The sequence below is a fragment of the Opisthocomus hoazin genome, chromosome 1 (assembly GCF_030867145.1).
Source record: "Opisthocomus hoazin isolate bOpiHoa1 chromosome 1, bOpiHoa1.hap1, whole genome shotgun sequence".
Taxonomy (NCBI): domain Eukaryota; kingdom Metazoa; phylum Chordata; class Aves; order Opisthocomiformes; family Opisthocomidae; genus Opisthocomus; species Opisthocomus hoazin.
In genome coordinates this window covers 7,333,123-7,361,077 of record NC_134414.1, presented here as the reverse complement: position 1 = coordinate 7,361,077, position 27,955 = coordinate 7,333,123, and the positions used below count along the sequence as shown (strand labels likewise).

The 27,955-nt window shown below is 43.3% G+C and overlaps 1 protein-coding gene across 17 annotated transcripts in view; it reads left to right on the top strand.

Moving 5' to 3' along the window:
* TENM4 (teneurin transmembrane protein 4) overlaps window positions 1-27,955 on the top strand; it is a 648,250-nt gene that overhangs the window by 515,295 nt on the left and 105,000 nt on the right. For 11 of the 17 annotated variants that reach the window (XM_075416263.1, XM_075416294.1, XM_075416284.1 and 8 more), the window contains 3 exons: window positions 2,181-2,207; window positions 10,640-10,786; window positions 25,883-26,099. In XM_075416263.1, coding sequence (XP_075272378.1) covers window positions 2,181-2,207; window positions 10,640-10,786; window positions 25,883-26,099 — 391 coding nt within the window. The remainder of the gene's footprint in view (window positions 1-2,180; window positions 2,208-10,639; window positions 10,787-25,882; window positions 26,100-27,955) is intronic. The other 6 variants (XM_075416407.1, XM_075416399.1, XM_075416379.1 and 3 more) reach the window with 1 other exon arrangement.

Sequence of the window (27,955 nt, the reverse complement as noted above, 5' to 3'; positions counted from 1 at the left end):
GAGAAAGCCACGGTTATAGCAGTCAGTGGAAAATACGTGCATGCTGCTTTGTTTTGACATGATTTTGCATCAAGCTCAAGGTAATCTGGCCTTACGTAGCTTGGCAGTGCATTTTCAGTAAATGTTAAGCTCAGATGAACTTCAAAGACAGGCTTTTTCCCTGCCCCTGTGGCATAAACTTGTGCCATCACTGGTTCGGCAATGAAGGGCTGCTTTCTCCTCTCCTTCAAATTTGTGTGATCTCAGTTTAACTCCAGTGGTTTCACTAAGGTTGTCCACTTCACTCCACAGGGAAGATAAAAGGAAAAAAGAATATTTAGAAAATGAAAAAGGAGCGTGCGCTGGGGAAGAAGTCCTGCCCAAGGATCTGCCCCCAGCATCTCTCACTTCTCCTTTCCCTCTCTATGAGCTAAGAGAAATGCTGATGTGATCCTTCCCAATGTGTTTCAGACAAACCAAACCAAGTTAGCTCAGGCTGGTGAAGTGAGAGGACTTTCAAATTGAAAAATGCTCACGTCAGCTCCCCCCGTGGCAGATCTGAAAGGACAGTGGCTTCCAGGAGGGGGGTGGTGACGTGGAGCTGAATGTGGTGCCTTTGTGTGCAGAGGACACCTTAGAAAAGTAGCTTTTCTTCAGACCCTACGTAGTTCCTCAGCATGTCCCACGTGCCTGCAGGGTTTCCAAAAGAGAGTCTGTAGATGATAAGATGGTGTTTTAATGCCAGAAGTATAGCATGGGAATGAGACTATACAGGTTTAGAAAAGAAAGATTCATGATGCCGTGGAATATCCCCATAGAATGCCCCCATTTTTCTTCAAATGACAAGAGAACATTGACACATAACTGACACATGGTTGGCACTGGCAACTGCCAACATCTGCACAATGACTGCTGCCCAAGTTTGCAGGCTGGGCTGCTCTGGGTGTCAAAATCCAAGAGACGCGTTCCCAGGCTTCAGCCATCATCCAAGTGAACGGTGATGCCGTGCTTCCCGCATCACTACCAATACACCAGGGTGGTGAGTTAATCTTGTTCCCAAGCCTTATAGCTTCCCCAGATAAGGTTAGCTCTGATCCTTCCAACCCTCTCCGCTTACTTACAATAGTGCTTCAACGGACGCATTAGATTCACAGGATGGAAAAATAATTCCTGCAAGGGCTGTGACCTCCCAGGTGGGCAGTTTGCGTGAATGAACCTGAAACAAAAACCTCTTCAAAAGGGTACTAAGGCACAACTGAGAGAGAGGTTGTAGGGAGCAGATAAGAGAACAAGGAAAAGAACGTTTAAGCAGGTAATGAAAGAGAAATGCAAGACTCGGAGCCTCTTATTTATTAATGTCAATGAGCTGCTATTAGGAGAGGGAGTGCCGCCTGCTGGCATGTGCAAGGGCTCTCTGAGCCAGGGCTCCTGCCCGTGTCTTTGCCATCAACTTTCTGTTTGACCCCAGAAAATCAATTAGAAGGTGGTTTTCCAAATTAATGTTCCATGGGAATTGGGCACATGACTGCTCCCACTTCATCTGTAATGTTCTTTTTTTTTTCTTTAGCCCTCCTTGGAATGAGTATATTAATACTTACCTATCTGGTAGAGCTGCCATGAGCTTAATTTAATATTTGTAATTTGATCTGGGGCTAGAGGATGCTGTATAAATGCAATGTATTAACTTTAAGAAGATCCAGGGAAAAGCCTCTCCCAGTCTGGTAAGGCCACAGAACTGTGCACTTTTGTGCGGATAAATATAAGACAATGAGGTGAGGTGGAGCACTTTCAAATGACTCTGTTTTTCCTGACGATAAGAAAAGCGGTCAGGAAAGCAGGTAGACTGTTGCAAATGAGTAGAGCATTACAATATTCTGCCATATATATATATATTTCCACATATATATACCTATATATATATAAACATATAAAAATATATATATATTGAAAACTTTCCTGTTTCTCTTCCTGATCTTAATGAGCAAAGATGACTGGATGCCTGAACACAGCCTTCTTGAGCTCTTTGACTGAGGAGGGCTGTGCTCCACCCTTTGTCCTTTTTTCTCTCCTCGTAATCAAGGTTTTTCTTTTCATATCACAGCAAACTCTCCTTTGCCTTTCTAGCACCTGCACAGTCTTGTAGTAAGCCGCAATGCACTTATTCAATCCTACCTTAAATGTCCTGTCTTTTATCTCCCAAGCTCACTATCTGGATAAGGTAGTGAAAGGTATGCTCTTCCTTCCTATTTTTTCCTATTGTCTTTGTGTTTCTTTTTAAAAAATGCACCGTGAACATGCTGTGTTGAGGTTGCGTCTCTTCCTCATTGTCACCAGAGTGCTCCCTAATGTCTGGAAGGGTGAACTTTCCAGTCATTTAGGTAGGAAATGCCTCCGTAAGTGCCGTGACCCTGTGTTAACATCGTATCAGTGTTCCTACCCGTCCCCTTGTCCCTGCCCTCCCCTCCAAATCATCTCTCATCCTCACCCCTCCCACCCAGGCAAGGCAAGTCAGGAGGAAACAAAAGTGTCTGTGAACACAGCAGGAGGCCTGTACAGTGATGCGTTTTAATTAAATGTCTATGGTTCATTTTGTAACAAGCAGGTGAGTGCACTTTCTGTGTGGAGTCTTCGTGTTTTTTATCCATGACTGCGAAGTCTTACATGGGAACTTTGAGTAATGATATATTATTATTTATTTTTTCTCAATACAAAAACGTTATGACCTCAAAGCCTCTGGTTGTGTAAATCCACAAAATCTATTGAAATTAGTCACATTGTGCTAACGTACACTAAAATGAAATCCAACCCTGGGTGTTCCTATTTGTAAATGTAAAGCAAGTCTAGGACCCAGATCTTTCTTCAGCAAAGAAAAAAATGAGTTGAACTGTTACAGAATAGAGGTAATCTGCTATCTTAAAAAAATCTCAGTTGTTTATTAATCAGAGCAATGAGCTAAATTAATTTAGGACTTTTAAATAAAAATAGACAGCTCCAGAATGCACTTAGCTTTCTAAAAATATTGAAATATCGCACATCTAGATAAATGCAACAATCTGACAATAAATATGATTGAGGTGGACACAAATATCTTTCTACTTGGCTGATTTGACACTAACAGCAGCACAGTGCTGACACCACACAGCATCATATGTTTGCTGGTTAAACAAACCAAAAAATCAGGTTGAACAAATCAGTTTCTTCCATAGCATTACCCCCCTTCTCAGGTTGTGAGCAATAAGAGACAGAAGCTGTGAGAGGCTGATGAAGAAGGACGGATATGCCAAAATATTTGTCTGGTGAACGGTTAAAATGAAGTCTCTGCCACATAGGGCTCTTGTGGTGTGACAAGAAACACACTTGCCCTACTGACAAATTAAATTTACAATCTAATGTTTCTCTTTTGTTTCCATTGAGGCTCAAAGGAGGTTCAGGTACAATCGTAAATAAGGAAAAACTTTGAACAGACAAACAAACAGTAATAGTAAGGAAATGTCCACAGTTTAAATAAAGAGACTTTCATTTTCGGTGTAATGCAGCAACTGGTAGCTGTCCTCAGACCCCTGCTTATAGGTCAGTGGATTTTTCAGTGGTAGTTAGTTTTCTCTCATTGCTTAGCATCAGTAAAACATGCTTGACTTTATTTAAATTAGGAGAAAACAAGTGTATTCTCCTTCTTAGATCAAGGAAAAAGGGTCATTTGTTGTGCCCTGATGAAGTAATAATGGTGGCATCCTTAGAGGAAGATACGGGCCATCGCTGGGGAGCGCAATCAGAAGCTCCTGTTAATGTTCCATGTCTCAGTGTTTTTCATTTCAAAACCCCAGGACTCCTCCTTTTCATCTCAGCATGTACTGGAGAAAGTTGGATCAAAAGGTACCAGCTAAGCACCAAGGGGATAAAAAACATGAGAAATCAGCCTGCAGAGCCGGGGTCCAGGGACCTTCAGTATTGATTTGCCCATTCAGTGGCCCGATTGTTTTTTACTAAGTCTTCTGTAGCTGTCCTTTTGCCTCTGGGTAGCCTTTTGACTCACCTTTACACCCAAGAATAAAGACAGATTATATTTTGTGAGTATTTCAGTGGGTAACAGGTTAAGCAATATACTTAGAATAAAAGATTGTCTCTTACCATGCATGGCCTCTTTTGGAAAGTTTAGCAATAGCTGAAACATTAAAAGTACATGTTTTTTACTTGGCTAACTGCATGGTGTGCATTTTTCAAGACTAAATTACTCATGCCCTTTTGGCTTTCTTAATTATTAACATCTTTCTGGTTGAAATCCCTTCCCAGTAATCCTGCGTTGTCAAGGGTGAGCCTGATTTACTGCTGAATCTTTCCTACAGTTTTACAATAAACCAGTAAGTCAGACAAGATGCAGAATTGTTTCTAAATTGGAGGGCAAGTTTCAAGAGCAAACATCAGCGTGATTAAACCAAGAAGCTCTAACTAGAATTGGACTGAACTCTTCTAGAAGAAGGCCTAATTAACACTGGTAATGCTTAAGAGAAAGAGAGATACCTGCTGTTAAAGAGGTGCTGATTTTAGAGAGATCCTCCATCCAGAATACCGTAGAAGCTGATGGTACATCAGCATAATTCATTTCTGTTGTTGGTTATCAGTTCTTGCTCTTAAAAAATAACCCTGTTAACACTCTAGTGAGGCATATAACAGCTAGTCTGAAATGTAAAGATGCTGAACAGTATTTGAATTCAGAGATGGCTGCAAGGTGACTTCTTTGGACTGCGCCTGAAGTCTAAGAAGCAGTGAGAAGCCAAGATCTGACCACAGCCAATTCCCTCATTTGTACAGTTATAAGAAATAGGAGCTCTGGCAAGTAACTTTTTAATCTTCATTTTACAGGATCTATCTAATTAACAATTTCTGGATTCCCACCATCACAAAATATCATGGTGGTAGTTTAAGAGTAGAGTGTTTTTCATAGAATCATAGAATCATTAAGATTGGAAAAGACCTTTAAGACCATCGAGTCCAAGCGTAAACCCAACACCACCATGCCTGCTAAACCATGTCCTGAAGCACCATATCTACATGTTTTTCGAACACCTCCAGAGATGGGGACTCCACCACTTCCCTGGGCAGCCTGTTCCAATGCCCGAACGCTCTTTCAGTAGAGAAATTTTTCTGGATATCCAGTCTAGACCTTCCCTGATGCAACTTGAGGCTGTTTCCTGTCCTCCTGTCACTAGGTACCTGGGAGAAAAGACTGACCCCCACCTCTCTACAACCGCCTTTCAGCTAGTGGTAGAGAGCAAGAAGGTCCCCCCTCAGCCTTCTCTTCTCCAAACTAAATAATCCCAGTTCCCTCAGCCGCTCCTCATAAGATTTGTTCTCTAGACCCTTCACCAGCCCCGTTGCCCTTCTCTGGACACGCTCCAGCACCTCAATGTCCTTCTTGTAGTGAGGGGCCTTAAACTGAGCACAGCACTCAAGGTGCGGCCTCACCAGTACTGAGTAAAGGGGCACAATCACCTTCCTTCTCCTGCTGGCCACACTGTTCCTGATCCAAGCCAGGATGCCGTTGGCCTTCTTGGCTACCTGGGCACACTGCTGGCTCATGTTCAGCCGGCTATTCACCAACACCCCCAGGTCCTTTTCTGCTGGGCAGCTTTCCAGCCACTCCTCCACAAGCCTGTAGCGTTGCATGGAGTTGTTGTGACCCAAGTGCAGGACCCGACACTTAGCCTTGTTAAACCTCACACAAAAATGACACACTACCACGTTCTCATAATCTGCAGGGATCAGCTGATGCTTTGCTCCTCCCCTTCAGTCCTTCAGAACTTCTGCAGGTCACTTACTGCTTGATGTTCTCTCAAGTTGCAGGTGTTTAGATCCTTACATGTTGCATTCAGCCATGTCCTATTCATTTCAGAGCTCAACCACCGTCTGTTGAGACTTCCTAGAACATCCATCAGTGTTTTCATACTGACAGTGGAGGAAAGATAACAGCCTTATCTTTTAAGTCCAATTTCAAGTGGCAATGAGGCTTGGCTTGAAGAAAATTCCCATTGAATGTTGTTTATAATTGGACTAATTAGAGAAGACCTTAACTGTACAGATCATTAAGAGCAGATTATTTTACCAACAATCTTCAAGTGGCAGGATGATTTCTTACTCTGGTGACAGTCTCCTCTGATAATCTTTTCTTGTCTAGTTCAAAATTAGTCCACTTTTGATATTGCTTCCCTGGTCTGTGTTGTCTCTGCATGGCAGACCAGACATCTTTGCGAATATCCCACAGTATCATCATCTTTCAGCAGCGCTTTCATGTGTTTCAGTGGTAAACTCATATTGCGGGGCTCCCTTCCCCCTCCATAAAAAAAGCTCTATTCGTATATTTAATTTTCTTAGTCACCCACATACAGTTAACAAACACAAACAGGAATAATGGATCATTAGTGACTCCAGCCATGAGAAATCAGAGCTGCAAGATTATGGTGCTGTAAATCTGTGAGGATTAAGCCACCCTGCTGTGTTGATATTCAGAAGCACTTTGGAGACAAGATGATCTCTTTGCTTTATTCCCCAGCAAGGGGGAAAGGAAGGGATAAAGTTTATTTGTGTAGTCTTTTCGTCAAGTGCTTTGAAGTGCACTGTTTGTGGAATGAGGAATACTGTACATTCCTATCTCTGTAGTGTTCGGGATGGCCAAGTCTTTATGCAGTGAACCAGTTTAGAAATAATGGTACTTACAAGTCCATTCTCCTAGATATATTGGCCTACACGTCCATGTTATCTTCTAACTTTCTGAAGCTACAAGTCCTCTGACAGCTACTGTTTAATTGTGTTGTTTGCTGTTAATGCTTTCGTTTCTCATTACTTCTGAAAACTGTCTGCTTTCCTGCCAGACCCATGACATAGGAGAGGTATGATTTAGTCCTCGCAGCACTGATACTTTGCTGTACCTTGTAACATAATGGTTAATATCTGAAAACTTTTATGTTTGTGGATCTGTGAAGAAGAGTTTATCTCATTAGGAAATAGTTCTTTCTGACTCCTTGGAAGAGATTTATCTCATTAGGAACCAGAGATCACTCTCTCTTTGTTGGGAGGGGGTAAATTTGCTTTCTGTACTTGAGAGGTGCCAGAACAATGGAGTTTGACATTACAAGTGGGAGTTATCCCACTTTAGATACCTACAGCGTAGATGCTTTTATCTCAGCTAGTCACACTGGGTTCCCTTAATAGTCAAGGAAGAGGAATAGATGCTTTGGGAAGGCACAATCTGATGAGATTCTCTCTCTCTTCTGTCTCTCCTCTCCCGACTGACGCTTCTCCTGTTTGTCTGCTTTCTGAGATGCTTGACTTTTAGTTTTTCTGGGTCCAGATCTAGAAGATTCAGGGGAAATCATGGAATTCCGTTCAGTCTCAAACACATTTCATACATACATGAACTGCACACAAAATTCATAGATGTAGAACTGAAAGGGGTCCCTTCTGTTAGAGTCCAGTCTTCTAATGTCAAGGGCAACGACATTGTGTAAAACTTTGTATAAATTTACTGAGCTCTGTGGGTAGGTCAGTGAGGCTTCTTCTCCTTAATACTCCTACTAGAAGGCTACTCCAGAACTTTATTCCTTTGACCCTGGCAAATTATTTTTTTTTCTTTCTAATTTCCAGCCAGAATTTATTCATGCTTGGTTTATGTCTCTTTATTCTTATGCCAGCATTATTCTCTTTAGTTTAAATAGCTGTTTTCCTTTCTCACTGTTTATCTGTTGCAAGCATTTGTGGAAAACAATCATAGTCTTTTCAGCCTTTGCTGTGCTAGCGTAGACAAATAAAGCTCTTCTCATTTCCTCAGATGCAGAAAGTGCTCCCATCCTAATTGTATCAGCCATTTTCTGCCTCTCCCAATTCCCCCTTTCCTAAGCCTGGGAGAGTAGAGGACATGCAGTTCCATATGAGCTCCTAATTTTTACAGTTATGGTAGTTTTTCCTTATGCTTGCTGGACACTCCTCACATGAGACATTTGAAGATCATTTGCTTTTTTCGGTCTTAAAGCAACTGATTAATCACTACGGCATCTTTACTGTCTGATAATGTTAGATCTTTGCATTCGAGATCTTTGTTCCAAAGATTATGAAACGCAAAATATAATTAAATCAAAAACAGTAAAATAAAATCCCTCTTTTCCCTCTGTATTTTCATCATGTGAAACCTCATAGCTCTATATTAAACCATTTCCAGGCTTCGGACCTGTTCCTACATGACTTGAAAACAAACCCAGGAGACTTCTGTCTTTAGCTCCCACCAAAAACTTCTAAAACCTGTCTTCTACCCATTGCAGAAAATAAGAGCCTGCTCTAGGAATTAAACACTACTTGTTGGGTTAACAATCTAGTGGTAGCCAACCCTCCTTCTCTCATCCTTCTACAGTGGTGTCTTCAACTTCTCATCACCCAGCTCTTTTTGGTACTTACTGCACTCCTGTCCAGGTCAACACCACAGCACCTTTGGAGTTTCCCACTCAGCCTCTTCACCTGCAGGGTTGGGTTATAGGTTTTAGGATGGGTTATAAAGAGTCCAAGAAGTAAAACCATGAAGTGTGCTCAGTGGTGATGCCCCAGCCAAGCTCTAGTGGAGCCGTGCAGAATACACATAAAGTGAGATATCTTCAGAGGTTTTTCATCTAGACAAATTTAGGCAGATTTACAAAGAGGGGAAAACAGTCCTATCTCTACTGTCAGGATGGTCCCATCCCAACTGAATTTATCTACTCCAAAGTGGGATTACCTACCTAGCTAAGTACTTTTAGCAGGTTATTTTAACAAGTAATACACTTCTTCCTCTCTCGTTCTCCAAAACAGCTGAGTGCTTTCAGCTTGTACTGAAAGTAAATAAAGGGAATAAACAAATAAAGTAGCTCTAGCACTGGAAAAAAATCAGATTAAATGGTTAAACATTTGGCACTGTTGTAAGTAACTGAAGGCAGGGTATTAGAAAATTTCAAATAGTATTGCCTATAAATAGCTCTTCTGTAGTATATAAATACTAATATAGTGTACAAATACCAAAGTACACACACACACAAGCATGCTGAGACATATACATACACATGTTGTATACCCGCCTCCCCCAGAATACACACTTTAAAAGACTTAAACACAACAAATATGTTTGCAAATGAAAAATTTATTGAAGATCCTTTCAGAGGACTTTTCCTTACCACTTTTGTCTCTTTTTCCATTGGTCCCTGTAAATCTGTCACTTGATAGAAAAACAGTCCTAGAAAAGATGTGAAGTTCACCATGAAATAATTCTTTAGTTAAAAAGTGTTTCTGAAGGACACTTCCCCGGCGCAGGACACACGATGACGTGGTGCGCGCTATGTGCTCTCTCAGCACTTCCTTGGGCAGACCCTGGTGCATCATGCGGTCGACCAGATGTTGCAATAACTCCGTCATCGTGTTGTAACCCTTTAGGACAGGATAAGTCTGTGCTGTTTGCACAGTTTCACGAACAAACCTGCCTTGCAAAGCTTAGGGGCCGAGGAAGCTCAAACGACATGGCAGGATTACACAACACACATATAAATAGAGAGAGCCTTAAAACAGGGCTTAGGAAGGCTGAATTGTGTTCCTGGTATAATCAGTCCTGCTGGGTGACCTTGACAGTCACTTCAGCCCCTTGTACTTCAGTTTCCTAAGCTGTAAAGTGTGTCTTACATTTCTGACGGCTTCTTGGTAAAGATTTTTGAGCTCCACAGGTAAAAAGCCCCCAAAATTGTATCAGCTAAGCAGCCTCCCTCACACCGCTGCTTACTGTGGAAATTACTCTGCTGTTTTCTTGGGGAGGGGAAAAAAGGACAAAAATCTCAGCAGGAGGTTATCAGATGAGAAAATCAAACGCTAGTGAGCAGACCGGGAGCTTGGTGTTCCTTCCCCCTAAATTTTATCACCAATAAAAGAAGTGCTTGCCTCTGTGCTGGGCTCTCTCTGGTCACTGGGGAGAAATGGCTGTTTCCAGAGCATGCTTCAGCTCATCAATATGGGCATCTAACACACACAGGGGGATTTATGCCATGGGACAGTCTTTTCCGCTGCTGACTACGGAGAGAGTTGAAAGTATCTCCGTTATAGACGAATTGTAACCAGATGAAATGAATCCCACCCAAAATGACTACAGCAGAGAAACTGGATGTTCTCCAAATATTTTCTAACATAGGATGTGTCTTCCCTTTCCACCCAGCTTTGACTGCTTACCAGTCTGCAATATCTCAGTGTTGCTGAAAGCCAGCTGCTTTGTCCCACTGGATGTTAGGAACTTTAACCCCACATGGAATTTAGGTAACCCTAAATCTTGGTCTTACAAAGCAAAAGCTTGGAGAGACTCAGAGGGCAGGGTGGGTTTTACAATCAATGGAGCAGGAAAATCTCATTGCCTCCCTGAAGCTCACCATCCCCTCGATCCAATTAGTGAGACTGTACTGTGAGGACCTCCAGGGAGATAGCAGCCCATTGACTGGTCACCACCGTTCTGATACCGAGCTGGGGCAGTTCGCACTAGGTGGGAAGACTCCAAGCGGGAGTGGAGAAAGAAACTGAAGGCAAAGGGAAAAAGCTGTTTAATTAGCCCCTTTCCAGGCTGTGTTGCTTTGTCTTTTCAGTGCATTTGAATGTGTGGCTGTTTGCCTTGCAGAGGGATGCCCTGGCTTGTGTAACGGCAACGGCAGATGCACGCTGGACATGAATGGCTGGCACTGTGTCTGCCAGCTGGGCTGGAGAGGAGCGGGCTGCGATACTTCCATGGAGACAGCATGCGGCGACGGGAAAGACAACGACGGAGGTAGGACATGAGCACATGTGGTATGTCAGGCTTCACAGAGCCTGTAAACCTTGCACAGTGAAGAGTCAGCTGGGCTGGATTCTGCAGGGCAGATTGTTTTCTGACAGCTGGTGGAGAACAGACAGCGAAGTCTGCCTGGCTGACTCAGCCAGAGTGGATTTGAATTTAAATGAAACGGATTGGGACTTGGGGTGGCAGGGCTGAAGAGGGAGGTTTGTTTATCCTCAAGTCAAGTCCAGATACCAGAGAGCAGGCAGAGGCTTTGCACTCGTCCTATAACTGCACCCCAGGCGGGTGGCTCAGCAGTGACACGATGGGAACACCTCAGACAGCAAACGCCCCCAACTCTTCAAACTTTGGCCTCACTGCCTGAGGTTTTCATCAAGGCTCTCTGGTAGGTCACTACTGACTTGGGATGGATATTTTGCAGAAACTTAGAGGCTTCAGTGACAGATCTCCGTGCCCACAAGCCATCCAATCCCTCTCTAACCATGTTTTATCGATTACAGTTCCGTATGTAATGATGTCAGGCATGTGAATAATAGCCCTGCATAATGCAAACTTAATATTCAGAGTTATCTCATTACAAAGAAAACCCTGATGCAGTGTGAAGGTCTGAATTAGAGGATAGGAGATGAGATATTAAATTTAAGGCGTAAGGGAGACTGTGTAATTTGTTTTGTTGTCACTCAGCAAAAGCCTTTGTAAACTACCAGTCTGGGCCAGAACCCTGACCATGAAGTGGAGACTGCATTTTGCCAGCCTCTGTTTTATCATGTTCACAAGAACACGGTTTAAAAAAAGTAAAAATAGCCAAGCCAAGACTGTGATTATCTGCTTCACAGCAACTGGGATTCTGATTGAATATTTAAAATGCTTCTGCACATCTGGCATGGCAAATGGACCAAATTATCCCATTAGAAAAAGATGGGAAAAAACTGGAGAACCATACAAAGATTACGCGCTGTAAAACAAAGGTTGCTTTTTGCCTCACATGAAACTGAATATCACTGTAGTCATCCTTCCTATTTACAGCTGACACAGGGCAGCAATAAAGTTCATCACGTCAGATGTGTAAAAGTATGTTAAATAGAGCCGAGGATAATCCCGGTTTCCATGGCAAAAAATAACCAACAAAAACCCTGTGAAGTTTTTAGAAAGAGAGAGAGGAGAGAAGGAGTAGTGCAGCCTAACACACAAGGCAGACTGCATCTGCACAACATCGAAACGAGCATGATTCGACTCTGAGCAAGTTGGTGGAACACCATCTCCTCATATCTCCTGGTTCAAGGTTGTAACCTTGTAATTAGGTTACCCTTGCCTTGAAACAAGCTGTTTGTCACCTTGCTAGCCTGCAGGACAGCAGATGTAGATCAGAGAGACAAAAGGCATCGCCATATTTACAAGTTAGTGCACATCAGCTGCTAACTTGCATTTGGTGAACTTGTGTGGAGCAGTGGTGTACACAGCTAGAGCAGAGCAGCTGACAGATTGATACATATTACCATGTGACAGCTTATTCATGTGTCAGAGCCCACAAATGAGTGTTGACTTTACTCTTGATAAACTAAAAAAATAACCATGCACATGGTGTGCGTTACAGTTTGCAGATAATCCATGCCACACACTATGCTCTTCCTTTGATTTTTTTACATTACTGCTAAGGACTCTCCTCAGCTGGAAGGTGGAACAGATGTAGGTTTACCTCTTCGAGGTGATTTTTATACATGTTTCTGCAGTATTTGTGCTGTATTTGTGGCCTCAAATCTAGAATTTCAGCCTCCGAGGTGTAGGGGCATCAGCAGTGCTGAGGCACGTCTACTCTGAAAACCAAATTCCTTGCTTAGTACAGGGTTTTGAATATGGTTTCCTGGACTGGTCAAGAGAGGCTGATTCTGGACCTTCTTCCCAGTTGTTATACTGGTCCCTATAGTAAGACAGCTACAGACATTTGAAGAACATCCATAGAGTAATTTAGGTTGGAAGGGACCTCCAGCAGTGGTCTAGTTGAACCCCCTGCTCAAAGCAGGTCTAATTACATCAGGTTCCTCAGGACTGTGTCCAGTCAAGTCTTGAACACCTCCAGGGGTGGAGATTCCACCTCTCTGGGCAACCTGCTCCAGTATCTGATCATCTTTATAGTAAATGTTTTTCTCCTAATATCTAATCATAATTTTCCCTGTTTCAATTTGATGTCTGTTGCCTCTTGTCCAGCTCCATCAGAGACATCCTAGAGTACCCCAGCTGGCTTCTGGCTTCCCCTTCACAATAGCTTGGACCTCTAGTAGAGCAAATATACATTTCATGCGTGACGGCTGCCTTTGGGTTTCTCAGGTATCCAAAGGCAAGTCAAATGACACTAGGTGTCTGTGTTTCGGAAACAGAACTGAGCCCATATTCGATGCCACCACCTTGTCTCCACAAACATTCTGCCTTGGGAAACTGCTGTGCTTCAAAGAGCACTTAAGAGATGTAGGCCTGAACAGCCTCTTGAAAGATCAAGTAGTATGTGTATAAGCACTATGGCTTCTCTCTATTTTGGGGTCGTCTCACTCTCTCTGGAGTGATGCCTTCTCAGAGCTGGAAAAAGAAGGTTTATTTGACTGTTCACCATAAAGAATTTCAGGGCTAATTGCTGAATTTGTCTTCATATGCACATGAATGTAGGCAATGGAAATGAGAGTAATTTCATGAAGCTTTAGAAGCCAAATATCTGAGGTAGTCACCGTTTGTACCATCAGCGGACAGAAATAGGTTTAGGGCATCATCTCTCTGAGCTATTTCAGATATAACCTCATAGGTTATATGGTTGAACTTTTGGTAAGTCACTTTCTGCTCAGAGCAGTGTGTCTCAAGGTTGAGACACCACGGTGGGGCCGATCACACTATGGGGCAGGGGTTTCACTCTGCCTGAACTCAACTGAAGCTGGTTCCTCCTCTGTTGTATCGTGTGTCTGCTAATCAAGATCCCAGCAGCCGGAAATTCCTCGGGATAATGGGAGCTGAAGTCAGAATCTTTTTCATCAGATCCCAGCCTAATCATACCCTGAGGCAGACGGGTACCAAATTACAGGGTGTGTTTGCCTCTTAAATCTGGAGGCTATTCAGATAAACAATAACAAGCTAAGCAAGAAGTCACTCAGAGAGAGACTCGGTGAAATGTGATCTTGGTTAAGGTTAGAAAAAAGGTGTCTCAGAGAGCAGTCCCCTCTCCACACACAAGTGTCCTTTGTCAAAGCCCCCACTTAGTTTTCACACCCAGGTCCACTTTATTTACACTTTTAAACACAAAGCCCGTCAACTTGAAAGGAGTTGTAGCAAGTAACTGAGAGCAGGCGATCATCCGGTGTAAGTCAAGGGAAAACAGTGCAGTGACAGAGCTGTAACAGTCTGGGTAAAAGGCTAGGATTTTGCACATTTGACCTAAGAGGCCACCTATTTTAAAACAAATGGGAAGTGTTTCCTTAAAACAAGCTGAGAAAAGTGGTTCTTGCCTGCCTGTGGCAGAAAATAACCTCTCTAATTCATGGCTGCAAACACTACCTGAGAGTAGCCCTGTCTCACCCCACACCGAGTGCTCTGTCATGTGCTTGAAGAAGAAGAAGTTTGAAGGTTTAAAAGACCAAGAAAATTATCTTCTGTGACAAGTCCTAGAAGTGGAGTTAACAGCATTTGATAAAGCCTTGAGAAGAGGCTGATATTCCATAGGATAAGTATGGGCTCCGTTGGATTTGGAGATTCCTCCATCAGGAACAGAGTGTACAGGAAAAAGAGAGGGGAGGAGGAGAGGACATTCTTCACAGTGTCACTGATATGCTATTGGGCAGCAAAACTATGTTAACCATCTTTGCTCTGGAGAAATCATCTAACTGTATGACTCCCTCCATATTGAGAGCCAGAGAGTTGGCCAATTCACCATACCATTTTCTGGATACACCTCACTGTCCTGGAACCATGAGAGAATTATAGGTGTTAAAGTAAATTACTCTTTTGGTCTAAAAGTTCTGTCTGATCAACACAGTAACTTCACGTGAGGGCCTTTGTTATTGTTTTGGGCTTTTCCAGAGTAGCCAGGTCTTCCAGATAGGGTAAGCCTTGCTGGTTCTCTGGGAATCAGAGCTGTCTCTGCCCCTCCTTTCCCACCTTGAACAATTCCAGCTGCTAAACAGCTCTTGAACGCTGCTCAGACAAAGTTAATCTACTTTACCTGTGAAAGGCAAGAATCTTTCTCAGATGAAAATGAAATATAAATGTCCCTAATTTTATCTAACACTTCATATTTATTAGATGTTCAATTGTCTGCTGTTCTCTGCTGCCTCTTCCCAATTTGAACACTTTCAAAGGCTTGTGTTGGTGATTACCACAGGAGAATTTAAACTGACAGATAGATGGGTGGATAGATAGACAGACAGATAGACGGTCTTCCCAGTCTAATAATGCTGGCCTATCCTAGCATATCTTGCACACCATTGCATAGAAGTGTAGCAACTTCATTTTTCTTACATGTCACCTGGTCAATGATCTTCCTTTGTGAGTGAAGAAAACAAACCATCCTGTTCTCTTTTTCTGCAAGAATTGTGGTAGTGGAGCTTCTATGATTCTATGACAGCTACATGCAAGGCATTTAGCCTAGCACAAACACAGGGTTCCAATGTACGTGTGGCCTCATCTTGCCTTTGCAAGTTCTGTCTGTGCTCCACCAGATGCTGCCTCCCAGCTGGAGCAATCCTTATGCTATGCTTCCCTCTATCCTCCTAGGCCAGAGCAACTAAATGTTGCCTCAGTCTTCAAACCCTCGAGCAGCGAGTAGGTCAGAGCCACCACCACAAAGGGGATTTTTGCCCTTGCTTGCAGCCCTGAGCATCAGTTATTGCTGCCACTAGACACCAGCTCTCACCTCAGGGGCGATGTAATTCTGCCGTGGCCACATCTGAATGATCAGGAGTTGGTTCTCTGAGGCAAATCAATGCTGTTTGTTTTACTATACCATAGCCCACTGGTGCAACTCCACAGAGTAACGCTTCATGTCTTGCTTGCCCCATTCAAGACAGTGCTTGTAGTAAGGAGGAGACTTGCATAATGCTTTGGGACAGCAGCATTTGAAATTGTTTGGCAAGAGAAATTTTGGCTCTGCACACTGGCCTTCTTAACACCCACGCGTCCACCATCTGTCCACCACACGCCAAATAACGCGTTAGGGAGCTGGCAGGAGCCTGCGTTGCTTTTTGCCAGTACGTAGGGTTACACCTGAAGGCAGCGGCAGAGTTGTAAAGGGACTTGTAAAGAATCCAGGAGAACCCCAGAGCACAAACCTTTGTCTTTGCAAATGCTTGAGCTGCCGACAAGGTGGTGGGGTGCGTTCAGATTTTTTTTTTTTTTTTCTTTTTGTGCACTGTTATGAACCTTTACTTCATTCCTGCAAGGCTTTTATAGCATAAGAAGATTGTCTCCTGGGCATGGTGTGGGAGCTGTCTGCTTCCTCGAAACCATAAAAAATGATGCATTAATGTGCGAGCTACATTTATGAAGGGAAGTGTTGAGATCTGAACGCACCTGGGGAAACAGCCATCATAAATTAGCATTTACCATCACAGATAGATCTAGTCAAACAACAGGGTCATCTTGGAGGAACCACAAAGCACTGCTAAAATGATGAGGAACTCTGCTGTACCTGAAAAGATTGGCTAGCTGGTATAATTTGTTATAAATCACCCAGCTTCTCTTCCTCTGTTTTATGATGACTGTTAATCAGCCTCTCCTCGAATAAGAGAACAAAATGACCAGTTCACTTTTTCAGGTTTCAGCTCTTTGCTGATTCCATGTTGGGCGATAACTCTTGAGTGTTACCTGCTGCCGGTTGCTAGCGCTGGGGCTGTCAGGAGGGCGGTGGGAGCCCAGGCATTACAGCATCCAGGAGCAGGTGGTGCTTGTGCCATAACTGAGGATGCTCTGTTGGGAACTGAGGGCCTAGCAATGGCTGTGGATTGTCTTGACAGCTTGGGAGGGTTCCTGGTACTTTTGACTAGTTCTTAATGAAATGCCTTTGATTAATGGATTCTGCAAGAAACCATGAAAGTGTCCTCTGTGTCAAAAGAAACATTCCATTGTCTCCTGAAATGGGGGGAGTTGCTGATAGGAAGGAGGCACTGCTGGTGTTTACGATATAACAAATGTTGACGTGAACCATCTTCAGAAAAGACAGGCTTGGACACGCATTTCACAAAGCATTTCTGCACCTGAGAAGATGCTGAAACAGAGTTTGGGCACCAATGCTCAAAGAGAAATTGAAGAAAGGTCTGACAGACCTGCTTCAGCACCCAAGGCAATCTCTTTCCTCCTCTTCAGGGCAGAAAGTCCCCTTAAAAACCTAAGGTTTTGCCCCAGTTGTGCTCAGGGTGCATAGAGTGCATGGCCACTTTCCTCTTGAGAAACATGCCTATATCTGAGTTACTTGAGCTCACTGTCCAAGCTGTGCTCAGATGATTGCTGGAATTGCCTTGGATTCAGTCAACAGACTCTGTTAGGCTGAACTTTTCAGTAGTAGCCCAACACTTGCAGCACTTGCCAGGAAAGCGAGAGATCTTGGTGACAGGGATATCTCAGCTGCCTAGGGTGTGAACCTCTTGCTCCCACAAAAAAATTCTGAGCTCTGAGTCCCTTTTTCTCAGAGGAATCACTTTTGAGAGGTGCTTTGGCTCCTGAAGGAGGCAGTTTCAGGTATGCTATTTCATGACCATCGATCAGGTTAAGCAACCTATGCTTACTGCCCTGTCGGAATGCTAGTCTCCTCTGCTGGGAAAGGCCCTCACATGCCTTTCTACGCTTCATAAAGTCTCTCCAGGCATCGACTGCCTGGTTTCTGTGCTGCTTTGCTGGTTGTGCAATGTGCAAATCCCTTTGTTGAAAGCCTGCCTGGAGAAAGGAAGAAACCCATGAAGCCAGCTGCATCCTCCGGCACAGTGATGAGCTGGGGGATGCTGTGAGCTTGTAGACTCTAAACACGTTATTACAGCTCTGGTTTATACCCAGCTAGTGGTGATTATCAGGTGTTTTTTGTCATTTCCTCCTCCCACTTCCCTTCTTTTTCTTTTCAGATGTTTTTTTAAACAAGAATGTAGCTCTGGATTAGGGTGAACTTCTTGCAGAGTATTTCTGTAGTGACTAGCACTGCACAGCTCTGCTTCTGCACCAGAGCCCAAGGAGTGCTGTAATTCAAATGCATGATTGCTATTACATATGCCTATATTATTTTGAACTTGCAAACATGTGCTGAGCACCTAGAGAAAGAGATGAGGGCAATTCCTTTCCCAGGCAGCCAGCAATCTAATTTAGCCAGGATAAAGCCAGTGGAACCTTATTCAGGCAAAATCAAAACAGAGCAGGTGGGATAGAAAGAGCAAAGAGAATATTAATAGCTAACATGATCACACGGCGTAGACAGTCACCTTGCTGTTGTTCCTTACATTTGTGTTTTGTTTCCCTTTGATTCCTTTCAGTGGGGCTAAAAGCTACAACTCTTTTGTTGAATAGGTAAAATTGTTCTCTGCAAAGCGCTGGAGTAAAACCTATTTATTCCCCAAATCCAACTGGATTAAATGGAGTGTCAGTGCTCAGATCAGGGCAGAACATCATTACTCCTTTAAACCTCCATCAGGACAAGCGTTCACATGAACAATAACTTGTGTTTTGTGCAGAAGTACTGAGTCGTTCCTTTAGTCTCTGTTTCACCAGAGTTTAGACTAGAGCTGAAAGGGTAAAATCTGATTTGCTCAAGGGTAAGACTAATACTTAGCTTTACTGTTGAACATCTGAATTTTAAACCCTCCTCATCCAAACTTTCCCAGTAATACATCCGAAAGCACTGCAGGACAAGGAAGACAGTGTACCCCCAAAAAGCGATGATGTTGCCTGGTGAATGGCACAGAAAAGAAGCTGAAAGATAAGAACTGGATGAGGTGAAACATGCAATTATTTGGATAAACAGTGTATTTTATGCTTTCATTGGCAATGAAAATACAAAGACAATGACTTTTTATTGTTATTTTTCTTTCGAGTTTTGCTTTGCCTAGTACAATTTCTCCCAGAGGCTGTTGCCACTGCAGTCAGTGGCAAAAAGTCAGCAGGAGCAATACTTGAGTTTGTCGATTTACCCTAACAAGGCTCCTTAAGCTCACCTCTTCCTGACCGCCTGCATGTCCAAGGCTCCCGATGTGCATCATGGTCCCCAGGATGCTCTCTGCCTACAAACAGGTCCGTCCCTACCTGTGGCCTGCCTGTTGCAGCCCGACATTTGACATGCAGCACCTCTCAGAGTCTGCTTAAACACAGAATAACACCTCTAACTGAAGGTTATTTTCATTCGGTTGTTGATGTTAGCGTGACGGATTTTTGTTGCAGCATCCATAACGCTGTAGAAATGCTCAATTATTCAATCTCAGCGAGCTAAGACGCTGCCCATTAAATCAGCCAACACAATTGTGGGGCCATGAAAAGTCACAGCTAATTTGAAATTTTATTAGCTCTCGGCTGATCTTGTTTACTGCAGAAGCAGTGTCTCAAAACCAGGCTTTTGCTTCTGTACAAAACTCTGATCCTTGACACCTTGTTGGCACTGCGTGATGGTGGGTGAGGCTCTTGGAAGCCAGACTGCATGAGGCTGGAAAGAGGACTGAGGCTGCTGTGGGATTTGTGAGCACTTTGCAGCCAGCAAGTGCAGCAGCAACCCAAGGAATGCAGGGACAGTAGCCCCATTACTGCTGAAGATGATAATAGTGGCTGTGAATGTGACAATTAGTTTTTGTTCTGGGCAGGGAAGATGTCACGCTCATCTCATCATAGTTTAGAAGTAAGCCAGAAGATCTGCCTCTCCTAATGAGCAGTGGTGTTCACACAGTTTTTCACTGTCAGTTAGTGGCTGGTTGTGTGCCTTAGGATCTGAATCCATTCCTAGCAAAGGAGGCTTTCAGGGAAGCCGGAGTGTCTGGACATGAAGGCTTCCAAGAAAGGAACAGTCACAAAACCTCTTTAGTTACTCAGCGCCTGCCCTGTCCTGTGTGCCTGGGCACGAAGGAGCAGGTCCCATTTAACCAGCCTGGCAGATGCGGTGCTGGACCATACCAACTTTGTCTCTCTCATAACGTACCTAGAGCAGATTCAGTTTATTTGTTGTTTTCTTGAGAAGAAAATGACTTTTGGCTTGGATCCTGCAGCTCCTTGTGTGGTGAATACCAGAGAGCACGAGACAGTGCTCCTCCAGCCCGCCTGAAGCTATGGTGGGCAGATTAAGCAAGGCACAGCCCCAAGTCCTCCACACTGACCCCAGCAGCTCCAGATTTGCAAAACTTCTGGTTGGTTTGCATGGCTGTATTTTTTTGCATGCTAGTTAAGCGTCATAAAAGGCACAATTTTCAGAAAGTGATGGGTCACAAGCATTGTTTGAAAGCCAAGTAATTTTAGGTCATCTTAACTTTGGTATCCAGGTGACTATTTGTGGAAGGCAGTTATGATATTGAGCATCTCGTGAAGCTCCTGAATAAGGTCAGCGTTCGGATCCATTGTCATTACCTGATGCAGCTCTCCCAGTTGCTACAGTGAGAGTGTTCAAAGTCAGTTAATACCAGGTGTTTTCCAGCTGGTGTTAAGCAAGTGTTGTGATTGTTAGGCCAAGGTCCTGCTCCAAGAAGGCTCATATAGCTTTAGAGTTTAGTCCCTTTCATGAAGCCATGCTTGCGGGGAGAACAGGCTGAAAATGCATTGCAGATATAAATCTTTAATGAGAATTGTGGTTATTTCATTGCGTTGAGCTGACACTTCAGAGCCCTTTGGGACTGGAACAGATGATGTTTTGTGAACAGAAAATAAAGACACAGTCTCTGCTCCCAAGGAGTTTACAGTTGAAGGTAGTGTTTCGAAGAGCTCACTAACGGGATTGGTGGATTTGCAATCTTTAAAATGAGATAAAGCATCTTTCTAAAAACAGTATTCCAACTCCATCTGCAAGAAATGAGCGAGATAATCCGAAAGTAAAACTTGCTGTCTGGTGATATACAGAGTTCAGATTATCTGATGAAAGTGGACTTAGTCCCCTAAAAAATAACGTTAGCTGAATATATTGGAGCTGCTTTATTGTAAGTGTCAGAAAATGAACATTTTTTGCTGAGTCCTGATGGTTCTCCTTTATGTCTGTCCCTCTCTGAAGGGAATGAGACAGGGCTCACAAGATGACCTCCAGAGGTCCCATCCAGTCTTGCTTATTCTATGATGACATGATTCTTGGTTAAAGATGCAGCCCATTGATCACATTATTGACCAGATGTGGCAATGTCTCGCCAACAGCTCCCTTTTCACAGAGGCAGTGATTTGATTCACCCCACAGTAACTCTGAGACTGCAAAAAGTATTTATTACATGGCTTTACACAAAGGAGGTCTGGCACAAGAGCTTTATTTTTGGCAGGACTGCCACCCTAGGTGATAAGGGCACATGTGTCTATATAGGATGCATAAAATGGCTCAAAGATGTAAAACCTTGTATTACATAGAAATACTGAGGAACACAAGAGATGGCTTAAAATCTGACTCAGTCTCAGATCTCCAAAGTAATTTGTTAATTGAAAGGCATCCATGACTGAAGCTTTTTCTAGAGGGGTCCCCTGGGACTGGTTGTTGGATCTAACCCTATTCAGCATTTTCATTATTGTCTTAGAACATAGGTTAAATCTCTTCTGGTAAAATCTTCAGGTCACCTAAAACTTGGTATGGTAGTGAATAGTGTACCCGGATAGTTTTGATACGGAATGATCTGACTCACGTCGCTACAAGGTCACGATCAAACAAAATGTGTCTTAATGCAGCAAAATGCAAGATAATACCCCTGGGAACAACGAAAGCGTGCTATACTTGCGGATTGGGAGACTCTTGAAAAGCAATGACTCAGAACAGGATTTAGAGGTCACTGGAGATAATTGTCTCAATAGGAGTTCTCAGTGCAAGGCTATTGCCAAAAGGCGACTGTGAACCTTAGAAGTATAAAAACCCAGAAGTTGGGAAGTGGTCTCTCTTCTGTACCCAGTATTGCTGCCACAGTTCTGTGTCCAGTGTTGGTGCCCACACATAACAAAAGATGTGAAGTTACTGGAAAGAGAACAAAGGATGCCACACACACAAAAAAAAATCCAGCAGCTGGAAAACAAACCTTACGATGAGAAGTTTAATCTTCCTCAGGTGTGTAGGGAAAAGGTTTGGAGTGGATTGTTTCTCTGTTTGGAGGGACTTGCACATGGAAAAGACATCAGAGCATGCAGGGCAGAGTGAAGTATCGGTAACCTTGCAGACAAAGGCAAAACAAGTTCCAGTGGCAGGATATTGGAATAAGGTGCAGTTTCCTAGCAGTAATTAAGCATTTGAAGAGCTTACCGGAGGAAGTGGTGGACTCACTGTAATCAACTGTCTTTGATATATGAGGTATCTTTCTAAAAGACAGGCTTTAATTCAGCTCTGGGGGAAAAAAATTAACAGCCTGTGTATAGAAGAGGTCAGTCAAGCTGATCATAGTAGCCTCTTTGAACTTAAAGCATATGAATTACTGGAAGCCCTCTATGCAGGACTTTCCACCTTGCATGGAGATATTTCAGCAACACATTTATTCCCAGGTCTGAAATGCCATGGTCATATTATGGCTATACATAGAATAAGGGAGCTGCCACTTTTTTAAACCAAGAGCTATATAAACATGGCCATAGCTGAGAACTTGCTGTGCTGCGTATCTGTGCTCTGGGAGCTACCAGAGTTAGGAATCCACACATGGATCTTGTGTCTCTGTGGCTTTCTTGCTGCAAGATTTGGGGTGCAGAAGCCACTAGGTCCCATATACACCTCCTTCTGTCACTTCTCTTTGAAATTTTTTGCACTGAGTTCTGAGGAAAATTCACCTTTGTGCTTTTTGAATTTCAAAGGTGTTTCGTATTATTACCTCATATTGTTTTGTGAGATCATGCCTTGCTATATTTTTCTTTGCTGCCGGTGCTGGCTTCCCACATTTGTTTTTGTCTTTTTGAACCATTGAAGCGTGAGTTTTATTTTGCTCTGATTTTGTTTTCTATTAATCCGTGCAGCTCGTGGAATGCCTTGCTCTTCATGGGTAGGAAGCTTCTTGCAAATGTCACTTTATCCTCACTCTTCTGATGGATCACAGAATCACAGAATCACCGAATCACAGAATGGCAGGGGTTGGAAGGGACCTCTGTGGGTCATCTAGTCCGAACCCCCCTGCCGAAGCAGGGTCACCCAGAGCATGTTCAGGATCCAGTGAGAGATCTCAGGACATGAGAAGTCAGAGCTGTGTACAATTTCATTGTATCTCCTTACAATTCACTGTAGGGCACCACATGGATCACTTGTGGACCATACCATAAAAAAACACAGGAAAACAATATTCAGATGGAGACATCGCTGTTTATGACCTGGTTTGTAGCTTAACGTTTGCGGTTCTCCATGGCTCAGACAAAAATGTCCTTTACATTTTCTAAGTGAAAGATATGCTTTGCTCTGAGACTGCTGCTGATGTTAGAGGGAGTTGAGATGCTAAACCCCATTTCAGGTCTTGAGGACCTTAATGGCTTTAAGATGTCGGTGAGAAACCTCTCCAGTATAATTACCCCAAACTTATTCCATACAGACCTGAAACACGTTAGTGGAAAGGTTTCAACTTCTCATCTGCAGATAAGACCTTAGTATTCCCACCTGTACGAGACATTGTCCTGTGCATCTGTTCTTCAAACTTTTATCTGCTGGTTTGTGGAAAGACATTTCCTTGCTGTTTTGCAACTCCAGGTCCCAAAACACATTTCTGATGCCTGGAATTAAGACAGGGTAATGAAGAGGTGTGGTACAGCTGGTTTGCCATCCTCTCAGCAGAGTGTCTGTAGCCTTAGAAAACATTATTAATGTGTGGGAGAAAATGACAGTGTTTTATCTTGCTTAAAACTGTAGTGGATATAGTAACAAGGCTGGTTTCTTGTTTCTTTTCCATCTCTTTTTTTTTTCTATGAGGTAGCTACTGATAAGCATATTACATCTAGGCAAGTCTTTATTCTGTGAACCGTCTCTCAAACTCCATCTGAGATTTGACCTTCCACAAGCCTACTGGCCTAGTCATCTGCAGGAAGTCATTTTTTTAATGGGCAAATAAAACGTAATTAGTTCTTTTTCATTATCACTAGCCGTCAAGCGAAAAAGCAGATGGGTAGGTTTTGTGCCTGAGCTGATAAATTTTCGTGGCAATTTTGCGAGGAGTTACAAAGATGTAGAGATATCAGAACAGACAGAGGTGAGGATAATGGATAGGATTTTGAAAAGCGCTTTTGCTAGTCTAATGCTGCTCCCATTATCATTAATGGCAGGCGCAGAGCACTTGTGAAAATGACTCGTTGTGTGTGTGTACGTGTCTGTGTGGAGCAGAGATTCATTGCGCTTTGACCCACACGTAGACTGGAAGCTCTGAGAACGCTGAACAGGCTTTTTGTTCAGTTTTCTGTGTACGGGTAACCACAGGAAATGATGTTGCTAGTGATGGTTTATGGCACTAAAATCTTCCGAGAACGGCACAGGTGTATCTCAACTGAATCCTGGTCCATGATGTGTAAGCCATCACTGAGTACTAGAGCAATAATAACAGATCAGATTCTCATCCTATGTATATCAGAGTAAATTTAAAATAATGCCAATACCATTAGTTAACGGACTTCTAATTCATACTGGTATAACTGGGATGAAACTGAATCTCACAATCTATAATAATGACAAACTGTCTTGTTTTAATTTATTGTTTCTTTGAAATAAAAAATACATTATCCTCCAAATATACATTATACTCCAAACCTCATCCCTCTCAGGACAGTTTTGCTCTCCAAGGATATTAATTTCTTGCCTCTGTGCTGAAATTGTCAGTAAGATGCTAGCTGTAAAGGTGGTTTCTCTCCTATGAGGAGCTCCCGGCAACTACACTGGGGCCAACTACTCATTTCACATAGGTCTTTGAACAGCCTTCACATGGTAACAATTTTCATTCACTGTCAACCTGTCTTGCTTGAGCTCGTGAGTTGGAAGTGAAGGGCTCCTTATCCCATTACCCCAGAACAAAAAAAACCAGTTCCCTTATCTGATTTAAAGATCCATCTCTACTTCATGCTAACAACTTTTATATCTGAATGTGATGCTTCATCAGACCACTTCTGAGGTTTATTTTGCATTTCCTTTCCTGTCACCACTTTTTTTTTTACTAAGCTGTTTGCAGTGAACAGTGCCATCTCAAAATGAACTGGGGGATGCTGCTATGGCGGTGGGAGGGGAAGTAGCGCTGTCTGTGCATTTGATGACTTGACAGATATGCAAACCCTCATTTTACTAGAGTACGCTTGGCAAGCTGTTCTCATGTGTGTCCACTGCTATTATTCTTGTTATTATCAATTTAGTGGTGCTGAAAGTACAAGATTTATATTCTGAGAGTTTAAGGCCATCTGTTACTCTGTGTCTGCGTGGAACAAACGTGACAAAGGCCAAAAGAGACTGAATCTTCCTGGCAAAATCTCCCTTGTTTTCTCAGCTACCTAGCCAAAATCTTTAGTGTGTTGCATGCACAGATCTTTCTGCAGCCATGGTAGATATCATGGCTTTCTTCACTATTTAGCCCTGCTGAAAGCAACCCTGACAGCTTTGGTATGATGCACTGTGCCTGTGATTTGTTCAGGGAACAGCACCAGTGTGCAGAAGTAATTGGTTTATGGACAGTAAAACAGCCAACCCAACCTTTGGGGGCTTTGGAGTTATCTGGGTGACTCGGATGTAAAATGGCATATCCCGGAATTAACCTTGAACGTGCTTGTTTTAGCTTCTGATCTCATGTGTATGTGTTTGTTTTCATATACACATATTAATGAATATTTGAAGTTCTTTACTGGAGCTTTAAGGGAACATGCCTTACTCTGTGCAGCTGTAAATTCACATTTCTCTGTTGTGTGCACTGGAAAGAGTTCTTGCACTTTGAAGTCTGCAACCCTCCATGTTACCATAGCTCTAAAATCTTCCTTACCCTTCTGCAGATGGCCTGATGGATTGCATGGACCCAGACTGCTGCTTGCAGCCCCTGTGCCACGTCAATGCGCTGTGCCTGGGCTCACCGGACCCCCTGGATATCATCCAGGAGACACAAGCCCCCGTCTCCCAGCAGAGCTTACATTCGTTTTACGATCGGATCAAGTTCCTGATCGGCAAGGACAGCACTCACGTCATCCCAGGAGACAATCCCTTTGAAGGAGGGTGAGTGAATTTTGGTTTTCATTCAGTAAGAGGTAAAGCATGAGCCGCTTGGCCATAGTAAAATGTGGAATGGCAGCAAGATGTAGAACGTGAAAACTTTCTAAGGGAAGTAGGTATCTGAAGAGTTTTGTGTCTGATGTAATTCTATTGACTGTCTCCTCATCTGCAACGGCCTGCCAGCCAGTAAGACAAGATGCTTCTCTCCCAACGCCTACAGGCAGTTGCATCTTTCCTGCCTTCTCTCATTTCAAGGAGTGAAAGCCATCCTTCATCAGGACTCTCCCAGTTCAAGTGACTGTCGTTTTCCAGAAGTATCTAGTAAACACCAATGGCAGACCTTCCACTGACAGAGCTAAAAGAGAGGGGAAGTGAGAGAGAGAATGGTATTTATGATCTGTAGTACAACTATTACAGGCCTCAGAAGAAATGAGGAAAATCTTGCAGTCTAGGAAGGGTGATTAGAGTGACTTCCAATGTAAAGAATCAAGTTGAATATAGATTGGGTTTGATACTGAGACATTCTTTGTCACTGCAATCATCATCAAGAAGCAGCAACTGGCAAAGAAATCTGAAGCGGTTCACTTCTGTGACTGCATCTCAACCATTTGTTGAAGCACACGCCTGGCTGTCAGGGGAGGTCGTCCCTTTAAAATCATGTGCTTATAGCAAGATGCCACAATACATACCCCGGGGTGTCAGATTCTTAGATCATTCGGTGTCTGCCCTGAATGTTGCCTTTCAGAAGTGGTGACCCTGAGCCAGGAGGTGGTTCTCGACACTTAGGTTTGGACTCCGTTGAATTCCGCGGCTTACTTTCAGCTTTCCCACACACAGCAGTGAGTAGGTTGCTACTGAAAATATACAACGCTGGTGTTTGTGTGGGTATTTATTTCAGCACTTGCATCTCAGCAGGCTTCTCATGCCCTTCTGGATCAGACCTAACGCTCTTCCATGCAGGGACATTGCCAGCATCCCTCGGGTATCACCTCCCATAGATTGCCATCGCCGGTGGTCTACAGGCTGACCTCAGACATGAACTATTTAGAAGCACACCAGTGTCAGGGAGCTGGCCTCATGTGAAAGTTTCCCCGATTTGTCTTGCTGCCAAGCCCTTCAGAGTCCAAGAAAGCTGACGACAGTGATTCAGACTAAGGCCAAACACTCGTTATGTCACAAACTGTTGTACTTTGTCAGCATTCTGAAGATTGCGGGTTCTGGATACTGAACAGTCCAGGCTCTGGACTAAATGTTAGCACAGAGAATTCTCTGCTGTCAGTTGTTGTTATTTGTTGCTGTAAAATCGGGCCTCAGAATATAAAACAGATTATACTCACAGTTTCATTTATCTGATACATTTAGAGTTGCAGTGAGAAGCCTTTCCACAGAGGACTCTGGTATCAGGTCCGCATGTATCTGTTCAGATAGGCAGAGAGTTTTGGTACATACATGTCCGTGCTTAGTGAACTTTCCCATACAACTGAAGAACTGTAGGAGTCTTCATGCATGTATGTTAACATAGCTTTCAGCTTCTCTTTAAAGGCTCCTTGCATTCAGCATCATACAGAGTTGGGGGGAAATAATGTGAATTTCTCCTTTATACAGTGAATTTGCTTATGGGATTGCCAGCAGAGGACCAGCAGAAAGGCTGCATCGTGTAGGGCCACATAAACTCCTACAGGAATTACAAGCATGTCATAGATCTGATGGTAGGTCTCTGTGTAGGAAGGAATTACATGCCATCTGTATACATCCCGCTAAAGAAAGATTCAGGATTCAAAAGGAGCACCTGCTAGCAGAAATGTTTATCTGGCGTATAGATTACTAGAGTGAGGGAATGCAAAGATTCAAATCAATAG